Source organism: Scyliorhinus torazame, chromosome 5, assembly GCF_047496885.1.
Source record: "Scyliorhinus torazame isolate Kashiwa2021f chromosome 5, sScyTor2.1, whole genome shotgun sequence".
In the NCBI taxonomy this organism is placed as follows: Eukaryota; Metazoa; Chordata; class Chondrichthyes; order Carcharhiniformes; family Scyliorhinidae; genus Scyliorhinus; species Scyliorhinus torazame.
Window position 1 is genome coordinate 3,969,417 of NC_092711.1, and position 16,748 is coordinate 3,986,164.

General features: G+C 67.1%; 1 protein-coding gene and 1 long non-coding RNA gene across 2 annotated transcripts in view; one reads left to right on the forward strand and one right to left on the reverse strand.

Moving 5' to 3' along the window:
* Positions 1 to 16,748, reverse strand: part of LOC140418149 (uncharacterized) — a 1,069,702-nt gene that overhangs the window by 281,527 nt on the left and 771,427 nt on the right. The gene's annotated exons all lie outside the window — the stretch shown is intronic.
* The window catches only part of LOC140418143 (chromodomain-helicase-DNA-binding protein 7-like), a 242,684-nt gene continuing 228,150 nt past the window's right edge, over positions 2,215 to 16,748 (forward strand). Inside the window, exon 1 of the mRNA XM_072501559.1 lies at positions 2,215 to 2,602. Within this exon, the coding sequence (XP_072357660.1) occupies positions 2,228 to 2,602 (375 nt within the window). The 5' untranslated portion in view covers positions 2,215 to 2,227. The remainder of the gene's footprint in view (positions 2,603 to 16,748) is intronic.

Genomic DNA, 16,748 nt, shown 5'->3' on the forward strand with positions numbered 1-16,748 from the left:
CTCTGTCTGAAATGGTTTAACCTGAATCCTCAGACTGTGACCCCTGGTTCTGGACACACTCATCATTGGTAACATCTTCCCTGCATCTGTCCTGTTAGAATTTTATACGTCTCTATGAGATCCCCCCTCATTCGTCTGAACTCCAGCGAGAACAATCCCAACCGAGTCAATCTCTCCTCATATGACAGTCCCGCCATCCCTGGAATCAGTCTGGTAAACCTTCGCTGCACTCCCTCGAGAGCAAGAACATCCTTCCTCAGAGAAGGAGACCAAAACTGCCCACAATACTCCAGATGAGGCCTCACCAAGGGCCAGTATAATTGCAGCAACACATCCCTGCTTCTATACTCGAAACCTCTCGCAATGAAGGCCAACATACCATTCGCCTTCTTTACCGCCTGCTGCACCTTGCATGCTTACCTTAGCGAATGGTGCACAAGGACACCCAGGTCCCGCTGCGCACCCCCCTCTCCCAATTTACACCCATTCAGGTCGTAATCTGCCTTCCTGGTTTTGCTTCCAAAATGAATAACCTCACACTTATCCAAATTATACTGCATCCGCCATTGGTTTGTCCACTCGCCAAACCTGTCCAGATCTTGCTGTAGGATCCCTGCATCCTCGTCACAATTCACCCTCCCGCCAACTTGGTATCATCTGCAAACTTTGAGAGGTTACATTTTGTTCCCTCATCCAAATCATTAATAATGATTGTGAATAGCTGGGGTCCCAGCACCGATCCCTGCGGCCACCCCACTGGTTACTGCCTGCCAATTTGAAAAGGACCCATTAATCCCTCTTATTTGTTTCCTCTCCGCCAACCAGTTTTCTATCCACCTCAATACATTTCCCCCAATCCCATGCGCTTTAATTTTGCACAATAATCTCTCATGCGGGACTTTGTCAAACACCTTCTTGAAGTCCAAATACACCACATCGACTGGCTCCCCCTTGTCGACTGTACTGGTTACATCTTCAAAGAATTCCAACAGAGTTGCCAAGCATGATTTTCCCGTCATAAATCCATGCGGACTCTGACTGATCCTGCCACTGCTTTCTAAATGTTCCGCTATAAAGCCCTTGATAATGGATTCAAGCATTTTCCCCACTACCGATGTTAGGCTTACTGGTCTATAATTCCCTGCTTTCTCTCTACCTCCCTTTTTGAATATCGGAGTGACGTGAGCTACCCTCCAACCTGCAGGGACAGTTCCAGTCTATAGAATCCCGGAAGATGACCACCAATGCATCCACTACTTCCCGAGCCGCCTCCTTAAGCACTCTGGGATGCAGATTCTCAGGCCCCAGGGATTTATCCGCCTTCAATGGCATCAGTTTTCCCAGCACCATTTCTCTACTAATGTTGATCTCCCTCAGTTCTTCCCTCTCACCAAACCTTTCATTCTCCAACATTTCTGGGATCTGATTTGTGTCCTCATTTGTGAAGACAGAACCAAAGTATGTATTCAATTGCTCAGCCCTCTCTCTCTCTCTCACTCGCGCCCTCTCTCACTCGCGCCCTCTCTCGCGCCCTCTCTCGCGCCCTCTCTCGCCCCCTCTCTCGCTCCCTCTCTCGCCCTCTCTCCCCCCTTCTCTCGCTCCCTCTCTCGCCTCCTCTCTCGCTCCCTCTCTCGCCCTCTCTCCCCCCTCTCTTGCTCCCTCTCTCGCCCTCTCTCCCCCCTTCTCTCGCTCCCTCTCTCGCCTCCTCTCTCGCCTCCTCTCTCGCCCCCTCTCTCGCCCCCTCTCTCGCCCCCTCTCTCCTCCCTTCTCTCGCCCCCTCTCTCGCTCCCTCGCCCCCTCTCTCGCTCCCTCTCTCGCTCCCTCTCTCGCTCCCTCTCTCGCCCCCTCTCTCGCCCTCTCTCTCGCCCTCTCTCTCGCCCCCTCTCCCGCCCCCTCTCTCGCTCTCTCTGTCGACCTGATGAAGGTCCACCTCCCTGTTACTTTCCCCTCCCTCTGCATCCTTCCCACTCAACCCCTAATTTCCTACATTTGATTTCGGTGGCGTTCTGCGGGCAGCCCCTCGTTCCCGGGTCTAGCACGGCCCGGGGAGTGGGAAGGTGTTTCCTGCTCCTGATCACCGGCCTGGCTCCCATCGACCACCTGCTGCCTGAGGCCCTGGAGCGAGGGCTGAGGGAGCCTGTACTCGGTCTCCTCTCATGGGTGTGGAGTTGTCACTCATCCAGCCTCTCCGTCTCCCTCCGCAGGAGGACGGCCTAAGAAGCTGGAAATGGAGGCCGAGCGGGCACGTCTGCGGCAGTACATGAGCAGTATTCAGGACATGCAGTCAGCATCGGACAGTGGGCAAGAAACGGGTGCTGACCCACTCAGGCCCACCCCCCTCACCCCTTCTGCACTCCTCGACCGGGCCTCCCCCCTGAAGCTACCCCCGGACCACTACAGGCCGGTGGGCGAGCCCGACCCGGACACGGTCCGGTGCCAGCTGGACGCGGTGCTGAGCGCCGGCAGCAACCCCCTGTGGAGGCACGCCGTCAACGGGCAGCTGGCCGACGGCCAGTCGCTGGCCAAGAAGAAGCGGGGGCGGCGGAAGAACGTGGAGGGGGCCGAGCTGCTGCTCTCCGCTCCGAGTAAAGGCCTGTGCACAGTGAGTACCTCGGCCAGTGGTGGCGGGGCTGGCATGGGCCTGGGCACCCTGCCTCTCTCCCTAATCCCCCTTGCTGCCTCCCTCTGGTGCTCGCCACCGTGTCTCTATTCCCAACACCCCCCCCCGCCATTCCCAACAGCATAAGTCCCTGCCGTTACCCTGCGCGCGGCCCACCCGCTCTACGTTGCTCCCCATGTCGCTCTCCCCCATTTACCCCCCCGCGCTCTCCCCCATTTCCCCCCCGCGCTCTCCCCCATTTCCCCCCCGGCGTTCTCCCCCATTTCCCCCCCGCGCTCTCCCCCATTTCCTCCCCGCGCTCTCCCCCATTTCCCCCCGCGCTCTCCCCCCATTTCCCCCCCGCGCTCTCCCCCATTTCCCCCCCGCGCTCTCCCCCATTTCCCCCCCGCGCTCTCCCCCATTTCCCCCCCGCGCTCTCCCCCATTTCCCCCCCGCGCTCTCCCCCATTTCCCCCCCGCGCTCTCCCCCATTTCCCCCCCGCGCTCTCCCCCATTTCCCCCCCGCGCTCTCCCCCATTTCCCCCCCCGCGCTCTCCCCCATTTCCCCCCCGCGCTCTCCCCCATTTCCCCCCCGCGCTCTCCCCCATTTCCCCCCCGCGCTCTCCCCCATTGACCCCCCGCGCTCTCCCCCATTGACCCCCCGCGCTCTCCCCCATTGACCCCCCGCGCTCTCCCCCATTGACCCCCCGCGCTCTCCCCCATTTCCCCCCCGCGCTCTCCCCCATTTCCCCCCCGCGCTCTCCCCCATTTCCCCCCCGCGCTCTCCCCCATTTCCCCCCCCGCGCTCTCCCCCATTTCCCCCCCGCGCTCTCCCCCATTTCCCCCCCGCGCTCTCCCCCATTTCCCCCCCGCGCTCTCCCCCATTTCCCCCCCGCGCTCTCCCCCATTTCCCCCCCGCGCTCTCCCCCATTTCCCCCCCGCGCTCTCCCCCATTTACCCCCCGCGCTCTCCCCCATTTACCCCCCGCGCTCTCCCCCATTTACCCCCGCGCTCTCCCCCATTTACCCCCCGCGCTCTCCCCCATTGACCCCCCCGCGCTCTCCCCCATTTCCCCCCCGCGCTCTCCCCATTTCCCCCCCGCGCTCTCCCCCCATTTCCCCCCCGCGCTCTCCCCCATTTCCCCCCCGCGCTCTCCCCGTTTCCCCCCCGCGCTCTCCCCCGTTTCCCCCCCGCGCTCTCCCCCGTTTCCCCCCCGCGCTCTCCCCCATTTCCCCACCGCGCTCTCCCCCATTTCCCCCCGCGCTCTCCCCCCATTTCCCCCCCCCGCGCTCTTCCCCCATTTCCCCCCCCCGCGCTCTTCCCCAATTACCCCCCGCGCTCTCCCCCATTGACCCCCCCGCGCTCTCCCCCATTTACCCCCGCGCTCTCCCCCATTTACCCCCCGCGCTCTCCCCATTTACCCCCCGCGCTCTCCCCCATTTACCCCCCCGCGCTCTCCCCCATTGACCCCCCCGCGCTCTCCCCCATTTACCCCCCGCGCTCTCCCCCCATTTAACCCCCGCGCTCTCCCCCATTTACCCCCCCGCGCTCTCCCCCCATTTACCCCCCCCACGCTCTCCCCCATTTACCCCCCGCGCTCTCCCCCATTTACCCCCCGCGCTCTCCCCCATTTACCCCCCGCGCTCTCCCCCATTGACCCCCCCGCGCTCTCCCCCATTTCCCCCCCGCGCTCTCCCCATTTCCCCCCCGCGCTCTCCCCCATTTCCCCCCCGCGCTCTCCCCATTTCCCCCCCGCGCTCTCCCCCGTTTCCCCCCCGCGCTCTCCCCCCGTTTCCCCCCCCGCGCTCTCCCCCGTTTCCCCCCCCGCGCTCTCCCCCATTTCCCCACCGCGCTCTCCCCCCATTTCCCCCCCGCGCTCTCCCCCATTTCCCCCCCCGCGCTCTTCCCCATTTCCCCCCCCGCGCTCTTCCCCATTTACCCCCCGCGCTCTCCCCCATTGACCCCACCGCGCTCTCCCCCATTTACCCCCCGCGCTCTCCCCATTTACCCCCCCGGCGCTCTCCCCCATTTACCCCCCGCCGCTCTCCCCCATTGACCCCCCCGCGCTCTCCCCCATTTACCCCCCGCGCTCTCCCCCATTTACCCCCCCCGCGCTCTCCCCCATTTACCCCCCGCGCTCTCCCCCATTTACCACCCCGCGTTCTCCCCCATTTACCCCCCGCGCTCTCCCCATTTACCCCCCCCGCATTCTCCCCCATTTACCCCCCTGCGCTCTCCCCCATTTAACCCCCCCGCGCTCTCGCCCATTTACCCCCCCGCGCTCTCGCCCATTTACCCCCCCCCGCGCTCTCCCCCATTTACCGCCCCGCGCTCTCTCCCATTTACCGCCCCGCGCTCTCGCCCATTTACCCCCCCGCGCTCTCGCCCATTTACCCCCCCGCGCTCTCGCCCATTTACCCCCCCGCGTTCTCCCCCATTTACCGCCCCCGCGCTCTCCCCCATTTCCCCCCGCGCTCTCCCCCATTTCCCCCCCGCGCTCTCCCCCATTTCCCTCCGCGCTCTCCCCCATTTCCCCCCCGCGCTCTCCCCCATTTCCCCCCGCGCTCTCCCCCATTTCCCCCGGCGCTCTCCCCCATTTCCCCCCCGCGCTCTCCCCCATTTCCCCCCCGCGCTCTCCCCCATTTCCGCCCCGCGCTCTCCCCCATTTCCCCCCCCGCCGTGCTCTCACCCCTTTACCCCCACACGCTCTCCCCCATTTACCCCCCCGCGGTCTCCGCCATTTACACCCCCCGCTCTCCCCCATTTACCCCCCCGCGCTCTTCCCCACTCTCCCCCATGTACCCCCGTGCTCTCCCCCATTTACCCCCCCGCGCTCTCCCCCATTTACCCCCCCGCGCTCTCCCCCCATTTACACCCCCCGCGCTCTCCCCCCATTTACACCCCCCGCGCTCTCGCCGATTTACCCCCCCCCGCGCGCTCCCCCCATTTACACCCCAGCGCGCTCCCCATTTACCCCCCCGCGCTCTCCCCCATTTACCCCGCCGCGCTCTCCCCCATTTACCCCCCCCGTGCTCTCCCTCATTTCCCCCCCCCGCGCGCTCCCCCATTTCCCCCCCGCACTCTCCCCCATTTCCCCCCAGCGCTCTCCCCCATTCCCCCCCCGCGCTCTCCCCCATCTTCCCCCCCGCACTCTCCCCCATTTCCCCCCCGCGCTCTCCCCCATTTCCCCCCCGCGCTCTCCCCCATTTCCCCCCCCCGCCGTGCTCTCACCCATTTACCCACACACGCTCTCGCCCATTTACCCCCCCGCGCGCTCCCCCATTTACCCCCCCGCGTTCTCCCCCCATTTACCGCCCCGCGCTCTCCCCCATTTCCCCCCCCGCGCTCTCCCCCATTTCCCCCCCGCGCTCTCCCCCATTAACCCTCCGCGCTCTCCCCCATTTCCCCCCCGCGCTCTCCCCCATTTCCCCCCCGCGCTCTCCCCCATTTCCCCCCGCGCTCTCCCCCATTTCCCCCCGGCGCTCTCCCCCATTTCCCCCCCACGCTCTCCCCCATTTCCCCCCCGCGCTCTCCCCCATTTCCGCCCCGCGCTCTCCCCCATTTCCCCCCCCGCCGTGCTCTCACCCCTTTACCCCCACACGCTCTCCCCCATTTACCCCCCCGCGGTCTCCGCCATTTACACCCCCCCGCTCTCCCCCATTTACCCCCCCGCGCTCTTCCCCACTCTCCCCCATGTACCCCCCGTGCTCTCCCCCATTTACACCCCCGTGCTCTCCCCCATTTACCCCCCCGCGCTCTCCCCCATTTACCCCCCCGCGCTCTCCCCCATTTACACCCCCCCGCGCTCTCGCCGATTTACCCCCCCCCGCGCGCTCCCCCATTTACACCCCAGCGCGCTCCCCATTTACCCCCCCGCGCTCTCCCCCATTTACCCCCCCGCGCTCTCCCCCATTTACCCCCCCCGTGCTCTCCCTCATTTCCCCACCCCGCGCGCTCCCCCATTTCCCCCCCGCACTCTCCCCCATTTCCCCCCAGCGCTCTTCCCCCATTCCCCCCCCGCGCTCTCCCCCATTTCCCCCCCGCACTCTCCCCCATTTCCCCCCCGCGCTCTCCCCCATTTCCCCCCCGCGCTCTCCCCCATTTCCCCCCCCGCCGTGCTCTCACCCATTTACCCACACACGCTCTCCCCCATTTACACCCCCCGCGGTCTCCGCCATTTACACCCCCCCGCTCTCCCCCATTTACCTCCCCGCGCTCTCCCCCATTTACCTCCCCGCGCTCTCCCCCATTTACCCCCCCGCGCTCTCCCCCAATTACACTCCCCCCCCCGCACTCTCCCCGATTTACCCCCACACGCGCACCCCCATTTACCCCACCGCGCTCTCCGCCATTTACACCCCCCCGCTCTCCTATTTCCCCCCCCCGCGCTCTCCCCCACTCTCCCCATGTACCCCCCCACGCTCTCCCCCATTTACACCCCCGCGCTCTCCCCCATTTACACCCCCGCTCTCTCCCCCATTTACACCCCCCCACTCTCCCCCATTAACCCCCCCGCGCTCTCCCCCATTTACCCCCCGCGCTCTTCCCCCATTTACCCCCTCCCTCTCCCCCATTTACCCCTCCGCGCGCTCCCCCATTTACCCCCCATACTCACCCCCAATTACACCCCACGCGCTCTTCCACATTTACCCCCCCGTGCTCTCCCCCATTTACCCCCTGCGCTCTCCCCCATTTACCCTCTGCACTCTCCCCCATTTACACCCCCAGCGCTCTCCCCCATTTACTCCCCCGCGCTCTCCCCCATTTACCCCCCCGCGCTCTCCCCCATTTACACTCTTCCCCCCCCCCCGGGCTCTCCCCCATTTACCCCCCCGCGCTCTCCGCCATTTACACCCCCCCCGCTCTCCCCCATTTACCCCCCCGCGCTCTCCCCCATTTACACCCCCCCGCGCTCTCCCCCCATTTACACCCCCCCGCGCTCTCCCCCATTTACACCCCCCCGCGCTCTCCCCCATTTACACCCCCCGCGCTCTCCCCCATTTACCCCCCCGCGCTCTCCCCCATTTACCCCCCGCCCACCGGGCTCTCCCCCATTTCACCCCCCCGCGCTCTCCCCCATTTACCCACCGCGCGTTCTCCCCCCATTTACCCGCCCCGCGCTCTCCCCCCATTTACCCCCCCGCGCTCTTCCCCATTTACCCCCCGCGCTCTCCCCCATTTACCCCCCCCGCGCTCTCCCCCATTTACCCCCCCGCGCTCTCCCCCATTTACCCCCCCGCGCTCTCCCCCATTTACCCCCCGCGCTCTTCCCCCATTTACCCCCCGCGCCTCTTCCCCCATTTACCCCCCCGCGCTCTCCCCCATTTACCCCCCCGGGCTCTCCCCCATTTACCCCCCCCGCGCGCTCCCCCATTTACACCCCCGCGCGCTCCCCATTTACCCCCCGCGCTCTCCCCCATTTACCCCCCCGCGCTCTCCCCCATTTACACCCCCCTGGCTCTCCCCCATTTACCCCCCCCCCGCGCGCTCCCACATTTACACCCCCGCGCGCTCCCCATTTACCCCCCGCGCTCTCCCCCCATTTACCCCCCGCGCTCTCCCCCATTTACCCCCCCGCAGTCTCCCCCATTTACACCCCCCCACTCTCCCCCATTTACCCCCCCGCGCTCTCCTCCATTTACCCCCCGCGCTCTCCTCCATTTACCCCCCGCGCTCATCCTCCATTTACCCCCCGCGCTCTCCTCCATTTACCCCCCCGCGCTCTCCCCCCATTTACCCCCCGCGCTCTCCCCCATTTACCCCCCCGCGCTCTCCCCCATTTACCCCCGCACTCTCCCCCATTTACCCCCCATACTCACCCCCAATTACACCCCACACGCTCTTCCACATTTACCCCCCGTGCTCTCCCCCATTTACCCCCTGCGCTCTCCCCCATTTACCCTCTGCACTCTCCCCCATTTACACCCCCAGCGCTCTCCCCCCATTTACCCCCCCGCGCTCTCCCCCATTTACCCCCCCCGCGCTCTCCCCCATTTACACTCTTCCCCCCCCCCCAGGGCTCTCCCCCATTTACCCCCCCGCGCTCTCCGCCATTGACACCCCCCCCGCTCTCCCCCATTTACCCCCCCGCGCTCTTCCCCATTTACACCCCCCCGCGCTCTCCCCCATTTACACCCCCCGCGCTCTCCCCCATTTACCCCCCGCGCTCTCCCCCATTTACCCCCGCCCACCGGGCTCTCCCCCATTTCACCCCCCCGCGCTCTCCCCCATTTACACCCCCGCTCTCTCCCCCATTTACACCCCCCCACTCTTCCCCCATTAACCCCCCCGCGCTCTCCCCCATTTACCCCCCCCCGCGCTCTTCCCCCATTTACCCCCTCCCTCTTCCCCATTTACCCTCCGCGCGCTCCCCCATTTACCCCCCATACTCACCCCCAATTACTCCCCACGCGCTCTTCCACATTTACCCCCCCGTGCTCTCCCCCATTTACCCCCTGCGCTCTCCCCCATTTACCCTCTGCACTCTCCCCCATTTACACCCCCAGCGCTCTCCCCCCATTTACCCCCCCGCGCTCTCCCCCATTTACCCCCCCGCGCTCTCCCCCATTTACACTCTTCCCCCCCCCCCAGGACTCTCCCCCATTTACCCCCCCCGCGCTCTCCGCCATTTACACCCCCCCCGCTCTCCCCCATTTACCCCCCCCGCGCTCTCCCCCATTTACACCCCCCCGCGCTCTCCACCATTTACACCCCCCCGCGCTCTCCCCCATTTACCCCCCGCCCACCGGGCTCTCCCCCATTTCACCCCCCCGCGCTCTCCCCCATTTACCCACCGCGCGTTCTCCCCCATTTACCCACCGCGCGTTCTCCCCCATTTACCCCCCCGCGCTCTCCCCCATTTACCCCCCCGCGCTCTCCCCCATTTACCCCCCCGCGCTCTCCCCCATTTACCCCCCCGCGCTCTCCCCCATTTACCCCCCCGCGCTCTCCCCCATTTACCCCCCGCGCTCTCCCCCATTTACCCCCCCGCGCTCTCCCCCATTTACCCCCCCGGGCTCTCCCCCATTTACCCCCCCCGCGCTCTCCCCCATTAACACCCCCCTGGCTCTCCCCATTTACCCCCCCCCGCGCGCTCCCCCATTTACACCCCCGCGCGCTCCCCATTTACCCCCCGCGCTCTCCCCCATTTACCCCCCCGCGCTCTCCCCCATTTACACCCCCCTGGCTCTCCCCCATTTACCCCCCCCGCGCGCTCCCCCCATTTACACCCCCGCGCGCTCCCCATTTACCCCCCGCGCTCTCCCCATTTACCCCCCACGCTCTCCCCCATTTACCCCCCCGCGCTCTCCCCCATTTACCCCCCCGCGCTCTCCCCCATTTACCCCCCCGCGCTCTCCCCCATTTACCCCCCCCCCGTGCTCTCCCTCATTTCCCCCCCCGCGCTCTCCCTCATTTCCCCCCCCGCGCTCTCCCCCATTTCCCCCCCCGCACTCTCCCCCATTTCCCCCCAGCGCTCTCCCCCATTCCCCCCCCGCGCTCTCCCCCATTTCCCCCCCGCACTCTCCCCCATTTCCCCCCCGCGCTCTCCCCCATTTCCCCCCGCGCTCTCCCCCATTTCCCCCCCGCCGTGCTCTCACCCATTTACCCACACACGCTCTCCCCCATTTACACCCCCCGCGGTCTCCGCCATTTACACCCCCCCGCTCTCCCCCCATTTACCTCCACGCGCTCTCCCCCATTTACCCCCCCGCGCTCTCCCCCAATTACACTCCCCCCCCGCACTCTCCCCCAATTACACTCCCCCCCCCGCACTCTCCCCGATTTACCCCCACACGCGCACCCCCATTTACCCCACCGCGCTCTCCCGCCATTTACACCTCCCCCGCTCTCCCCCATTTACCCCCCCAGCGCTCTCCCCCATTTACACCCCCCCGCGCTCTCCCCCATTTACACCCCCCCGCGCTCTCCCCCATTTACACACCACCCGCGCTCTCCCCCATTTACCCCCCGCGCTCTCCCCCATTTTACCCCCCGCCCACCGGGCTCTCCCACATTTCACCCCCCCGCGCTCTCCCCCATTTACCCACCGCGCGTTCTCCCCCATTTACCCACCGCGCGTTCTCCCCCATTTACCCCCCCCGCGCTCTCCCCCATTTACCCCCCCGCGCTCTCCCCCATTTACCCCCCGCGCTCTCCCCCATTTACCCCCCCCGCGCTCTCCCCCATTTACCCCCCCGCGCTCTCCCCCATTTACCCCCCGCGCTCTCCCCCATTTACCCCCCCCCGGGCTCTCCCCCATTTACCCCCCCGCGCTCTCCCCCATTAACACCCCCTGGCTCTCCCCCATTTACCCCCCCCCGCGCGCTCCCCCATTTACACCCCCGCGCGCTCCCCATTTACCCCCCGCGCTCTCCCCCATTTACCCCCCCGCGCTCTCCCCCATTTACACCCCCCTGGCTCTCCCCCATTTACCCCCCCCCGCGCGCTCCCCCATTTACACCCCCGCGCGCTCCCCATTTACCCCCCGCGCTCTCCCCCATTTACCCCCCGCGCTCTCCCCCATTTACCCCCCCGCAGTCTCCCCCATTTACACCCCCCACTCTCCCCCATTTACCCCCCCGCGCTCTCCTCCATTTACCCCCCCGCGCTCTCCTCCATTTACCCCCCCGCGCTCTCCTCCATTACCCCCCCGCGCTCTTCCCCATTTACCCCCCGCGCTCTCCCCCCATTTACCCCCCGTGCTCTCCCCCATTTACCCCCGCGCTCTCCCCCATTTACCCCCCATACTCACCCCCAATTACACCCCACGCGCTCTTCCACATTTACCCCCCCGTGCTCTCCCCCATTTACCCCCTGCGCTCTCCCCCATTTACCCTCTGCACTCTCCCCCATTTACACCCCAGCGCTCTCCCCCATTTACCCCCCCGCGCTCTCCCCCATTTACCCCCCCGCGCTCTCCCCCATTTACACTCTTCCCCCCCCCCCCAGGGCTCTCCCCCCATTACCCCCCCGCGCTCTCCGCCATTTACACCCCCCGCGCTCTCCCCCATTTACCCCACCGCGCTCTCCCCCATTTACACCCCACCGCGCTCTCCCCCCATTTACACCCCCCCGCGCTCTCCCCCATTTACACCACCCGCGCTCTCCCCCATTTACCCCCCCGCGCTCTCCCCCATTTACCCCCCGCGCTCTCCCCCATTTACCCCCCGCCCACCGCGCTCTCCCCCATTTCACCCCCCCCGCGCTCTCCCCCATTTACCCACCGCGCGTTCTCCCCCATTTACCCCCCCCGCGCTCTCCCCCATTCACCCCCCCGCGCTCTCCCCCATTTACCCCCCCGCGCTCTCCCCCATTTACCCCCTCGCGCTATCCCCATTTACCCCCCCGCGCTCTCCCTCATTTACCCCCCCCGCGCTCTCCCCCATTTACCCCCCCGCGCTCTCCCCCATTTACCCCCCCGGGCTCTCCCCCATTTACCCCCCCCGCGTTCTCCCCCATTTACACCCCCCTGGCTCTCCCCCATTTACCCCCCCCCCGCGCGCTCCCCCCATTTACACCCCCGCGCGCTCCCCATTTACCCCCCGCGCTCTCCTCCATTTACCCCCCCGCGCTCTCCCCCATTTACCCCCCGCGCTCTCCCCCATTTACCCCCCCGTGCTCTCCCCCATTTACCCCCCGCGCTCTCCCCCATTTACCCCCCCTGCGCTCTCCCCCATTTACCCCCCCGCGCTCTCCCCCATTTACCCCCCCGCGCTCTCCCCATTTACACCCCCCGCGCTCTCCCCATTTACCCCCCCACGCTCTCCCCCATTTACCCCCCCGTGCTCTCTCCCATTGACCCCCCACGCTCTCCCCCATTTACCCCCCACGCTCTCCCCCAGTTACACCCCCCCGTGCTCTCCCCCATTTACCCCCCGCCCGCCGCGTACTCCCCCATTTACACTCCCCCCCCCCCCCCCCCCACCCCTGCGCCCGCTCCGATTTACTCCCCCCCCATTTACCCTCCACGCTCTTCCCCATTTACCCCCCCCGCGCTCTTCCCCATTTACCCCCCCGCGCTCTCCCCCATTTACCCCCCCGCGTTCTCCCCCATTTACCCCCCCGCGTTCTCCCCCATTTACCCCCCCCGCGTTCTCCCCCATTTACCCCACGCGCTCTCCCCATTTACCCCCCCGCGCTCTCCCCATTTACCCCCCCGCGTTCTCCCCCATTTACCCCCCAGCGCTCTCGCCCATTTACCCCCCGCGTTCTCCCCCATTTACCCCCCCGCGCTCTCGCCCATTTACCCCCCCGCGCTCTCCCCCCATTTACACCCCCCGCGTGCTCCCCCATTTACCCCCCGCGCTCTCCCCCATTTACCGCCCCGCGCTCTCCCCCATTTACCCCCCCACGCTCTCGCCCATTTACCCCCCGCGCTCTCCCCCATTTCCCCCCGCGCTCTCCCCATTTCCCCCCCGCGCTCTCCCCCATTTCCCCCCCGCGCTCTCCCCCATTTCCCCCCCGCGCTCTCCCCCATTTCCCCCACGCGCTCTCCCCCATTTCCCCCCCGCGCTCTCCCCATTTCCCCCCCACGCTCTCCCCCATTTACCCCCCACGCTCTCCCCCATTTACCCCCCACGCTCTCCCCCAGTTACACCCCCCCGTGCTCTCCCCCATTTACCCCCCGCCCGCCGCGCACTCCCCCATTTACACTCCCCCCCCCCACCCCTGCGCCCGCTCCGATTTACTCCCCCCCATTTACCCTCCACGCTCTTCCCCATTTACCCCCCCGCGCTCTTCCCCATTTACCCCCCCGCGCTCTCCCCCATTTACCCCCCCGCGTTCTCCCCCATTTACCCCCCCGCGTTCTCCCCCATTTACCCCCCCGCGTTCTCCCCCATTTACCCCACGCGCTCTCCCCATTTACCCCCCCCGCGCTCTCCCCATTTACCCCCCCGCGTTCTCCCCCATTTACCCCCCAGCGCTCTCGCCCATTTACCCCCCGCGTTCTCCCCCATTTACCCCCCCCGCGCTCTCGCCCATTTACCCCCCCGCGCTCTCCCCCATTTACACCCCCCGCGTGCTCCCCCATTTACCCCCCCGCGCTCTCCCCCATTTACCGCCCCGCGCTCTCCCCCATTTACCCCCCCACGCTCTCGCCCATTTACCCCCCCCGCGCTCTCCCCCATTTCCCCCCGCACTCTCCCCCATTTCCCCCCGCGCTCTCCCCCATTTCCCCCCCGCGCTCTCCCCCATTTCCCCCCCGCGCTCTCCCCCATTTCCCCCCCGCGCTCTCCCCCATTTCCCCCCCGCGCTCTCCCCCATTTCCCCCCCGCGCTCTCCCCCATTTCCCCCACGCGCTCTCCCCCATTTCCCCCCCGCGCTCTCCCCATTTCCCCCCCGCGCTCTCCCCCATTTACCCCCCACGCTCTCCCCCAGTTACACCCCCCCGTGCTCTCCCCCATTTACCCCCCCGCGTTCTCCCCCATTTACCCCCCCGCGTTCTCCCCCATTTACCCCCCCGCGTTCTCCCCCATTTACCCCACGTGCTCTCCCCCATTTCCCCCCCGCGCTCTCCCCATTTACCCCCCCGCGTTCTCCCCCATTTACCCCCCAGCGCTCTCGCCCATTTACCCCCCGCGTTCTCCCCCATTTACCCCCCCGCGCTCTCGCCCATTTACCCCCCGCGCTCTCCCCCATTTACACCCCCCGCGTGCTCCCCCATTTACCCCCCCGCGCTCTCCCCCATTTACCGCCCCGCGCTCTCCCCCATTTACCCCCCCACGCTCTCGCCCATTTACCCCCCCGCGCTCTCCCCCATTTCCCCCCGCACTCTCCCCCATTTCCCCCCGCGCTCTCCCCCATTTCCCACCCGCGCTCTCCCCCATTTCCCCCCCGCGCTCTCCCCCATTTCCCCCCCGCACTCTCCCCCATTTCCCCCCCGCGCTCTCCCCATTTCCCCCCCGCGCTCTCCCCCATTTCCCCCACGCGCTCTCCCCCATTTCCCCCACGCGCTCTCCCCCATTTCCCCCCCGCGCTCTCCCCCATTTCCCCCCCGCGCTCTCCCCCATTTCCCCCCCCGCGCTCCCCCCCATTTCCGCCCCGCGCTCTCCCCCATTTCCCCCCCGCCGTGCTCTCACCCATTTACCCCCTCGCGCTCTCCCCCATTTCCCCCCGCGCTCTCCCCCATTTCCCCCCTGCGCTCTCCCCCATTTCCCCCCCGCGCTCTCCCCCATTTCCCCCCCTGCGCTCTCCCTCATTTCCCCCCCGCGCTCTCCCCCATTTACACCCCCGTGCTCTCCCCCATTTACACCCCCGCTCTCTACCCCATTTACACCCCCCACTCTCCCCCATTTACCTCCCCGCGCTCTCCCCCATTTACCTCCCCGCGCTCTCCCCCAATTACCCCCCCGCGCTCTCCCCCATTTACACTCCCCTCCCCCCCGCGCTCTCCCCGATTTATCCCCACACGCGCTCCCCCATTTACCCCCCGCGCTCTCCGCCATTTACACGCCCCCGCTCTCCTATTTACCCCCCCGCGCTCTCCCCCTCTCCCCCATGTACCCCCCGCGCTCGCCCCCATTTACACCCCCGCTCTCTCCCCCATTTACAGCCCCCCACTCTCCCCCATTCACCCCCCGCGCTCTCCCCCATTTACCCCCCCCGCGCTCTTCCCCCATTTACCCTCGCCCTCTCCCCCATTTACCCCTCCGCGCGCTCCCCCATTTACACCCCATACTCACCCCCAATTACACCCCACGCGCTCTTCCCCATTTACCCCCCCGTGCTCTCCCCCATTTACCCCCTGCGCTCTCCGCCATTTACTCCCCGCGCTCTCCCCCATTTACCCCCCGCGCTCTCCCCCATTTACCCACCGCGCGTTCTCCCCCATTTACCCCCACCGCGCTCTCCCCCATTTACCCCCACGCGCTCTCCCCCATTTACCCCCCGCGCTCTCCCCCATTTACCCCCCCGCGCTCTCCCCATTTACCCCCCCCCGCGCTCTCCCCATTTACCCCCCCCGCGCTCTCCCCCATTTACCCCCCCGCGCTCTCCCCCATTTACACCCCCCGCGCTCTCGCCGATTTACCCCCCCCGCGCTCTCCGCCATTTACCCCCCCCGTGCTCTCCCTCATTTCCCCCCCGCCGCGCTCTCGCCCATTTACCCCCCCGCGCTCTCCCCCATTTCCCCCCCGCACTCTCCCCCATTTCCCCCCCGCTCTCTCCCCCATTTCCCCCCCGCGCTCTCCCCCATTTCCCCCCCGCGCTCTCCCCCATTTCCCCCCGCGCTCTCCCCCATTTCCCCCCCCGCGCTCTCCCCCATTTCCCCCCGCGCTCTCCCCCATTTCCCCCCCGCGCTCTCCCCCATTTCCCCCCCGCGCTCTCCCCCATTTCCCCCCCGCGCTCTCCCCCATTTCCCCCCTGCGCTCTCCCCCATTTCCCCCCCGCGCCGTGCTCTCACCCATTTACCCCCACACGCTCTCCCCCATTTACACCCCCCGCGGTCTCCGCCATTTACACCCCCCCGCTCTCCCCCATTTACCCCCCCGCGCTCGCCCCCACTCTCCCCCATGTACCCCCCCGTGCTCTCCCCCATTTACACCCCCCCACTCTCCCACATTTACCTCCCCGCGCTCTCCCGCATTTACCTCCCCGCGCTCTCCCCCATTTACCTCCCCGCGCTCTCCACCATTTACCCCCCCGCGCTCTCCCCCATTTACATTCCCCCCCCCACCCGCGCTCTCCCCGATTTACCCCTACACGCGCTCCCCCATTTACCCCACCGCGCTCCGCCATTACACCCCCCCGCTCTACTATTTACCCCCCCCGCGCTCTCCCCCATGTACCCCCCGCGCTCTCCCCCATGTACCCCCCGCACTCTCCCCCATTTACACCCCCGCTCTCCCCCATTTACACCCCCCCACTCTCCCCCATTTAACCCCCCCGCGCTCTCCCCCATTTACCCCCCCGCGCTCTTCCCCCATTTACCCACGCCCTCTCCCCCATTTACCCCTCTGTGCCCTCCCCCATTTACCCCCCATACTCACCCCCAATTACACCCCACGCGCTCTTCCACATTTACCCTCCCGTGCTCTCCCCCATTTACCCCCCGCGCTCTCCCCCATTTACCCTCTGCACTCTCCCCCATTTACACCCCCAGCGCTCCCCCCCATTTACCCCCCCCGCGCTCTCCCCCATTTACACCCCCC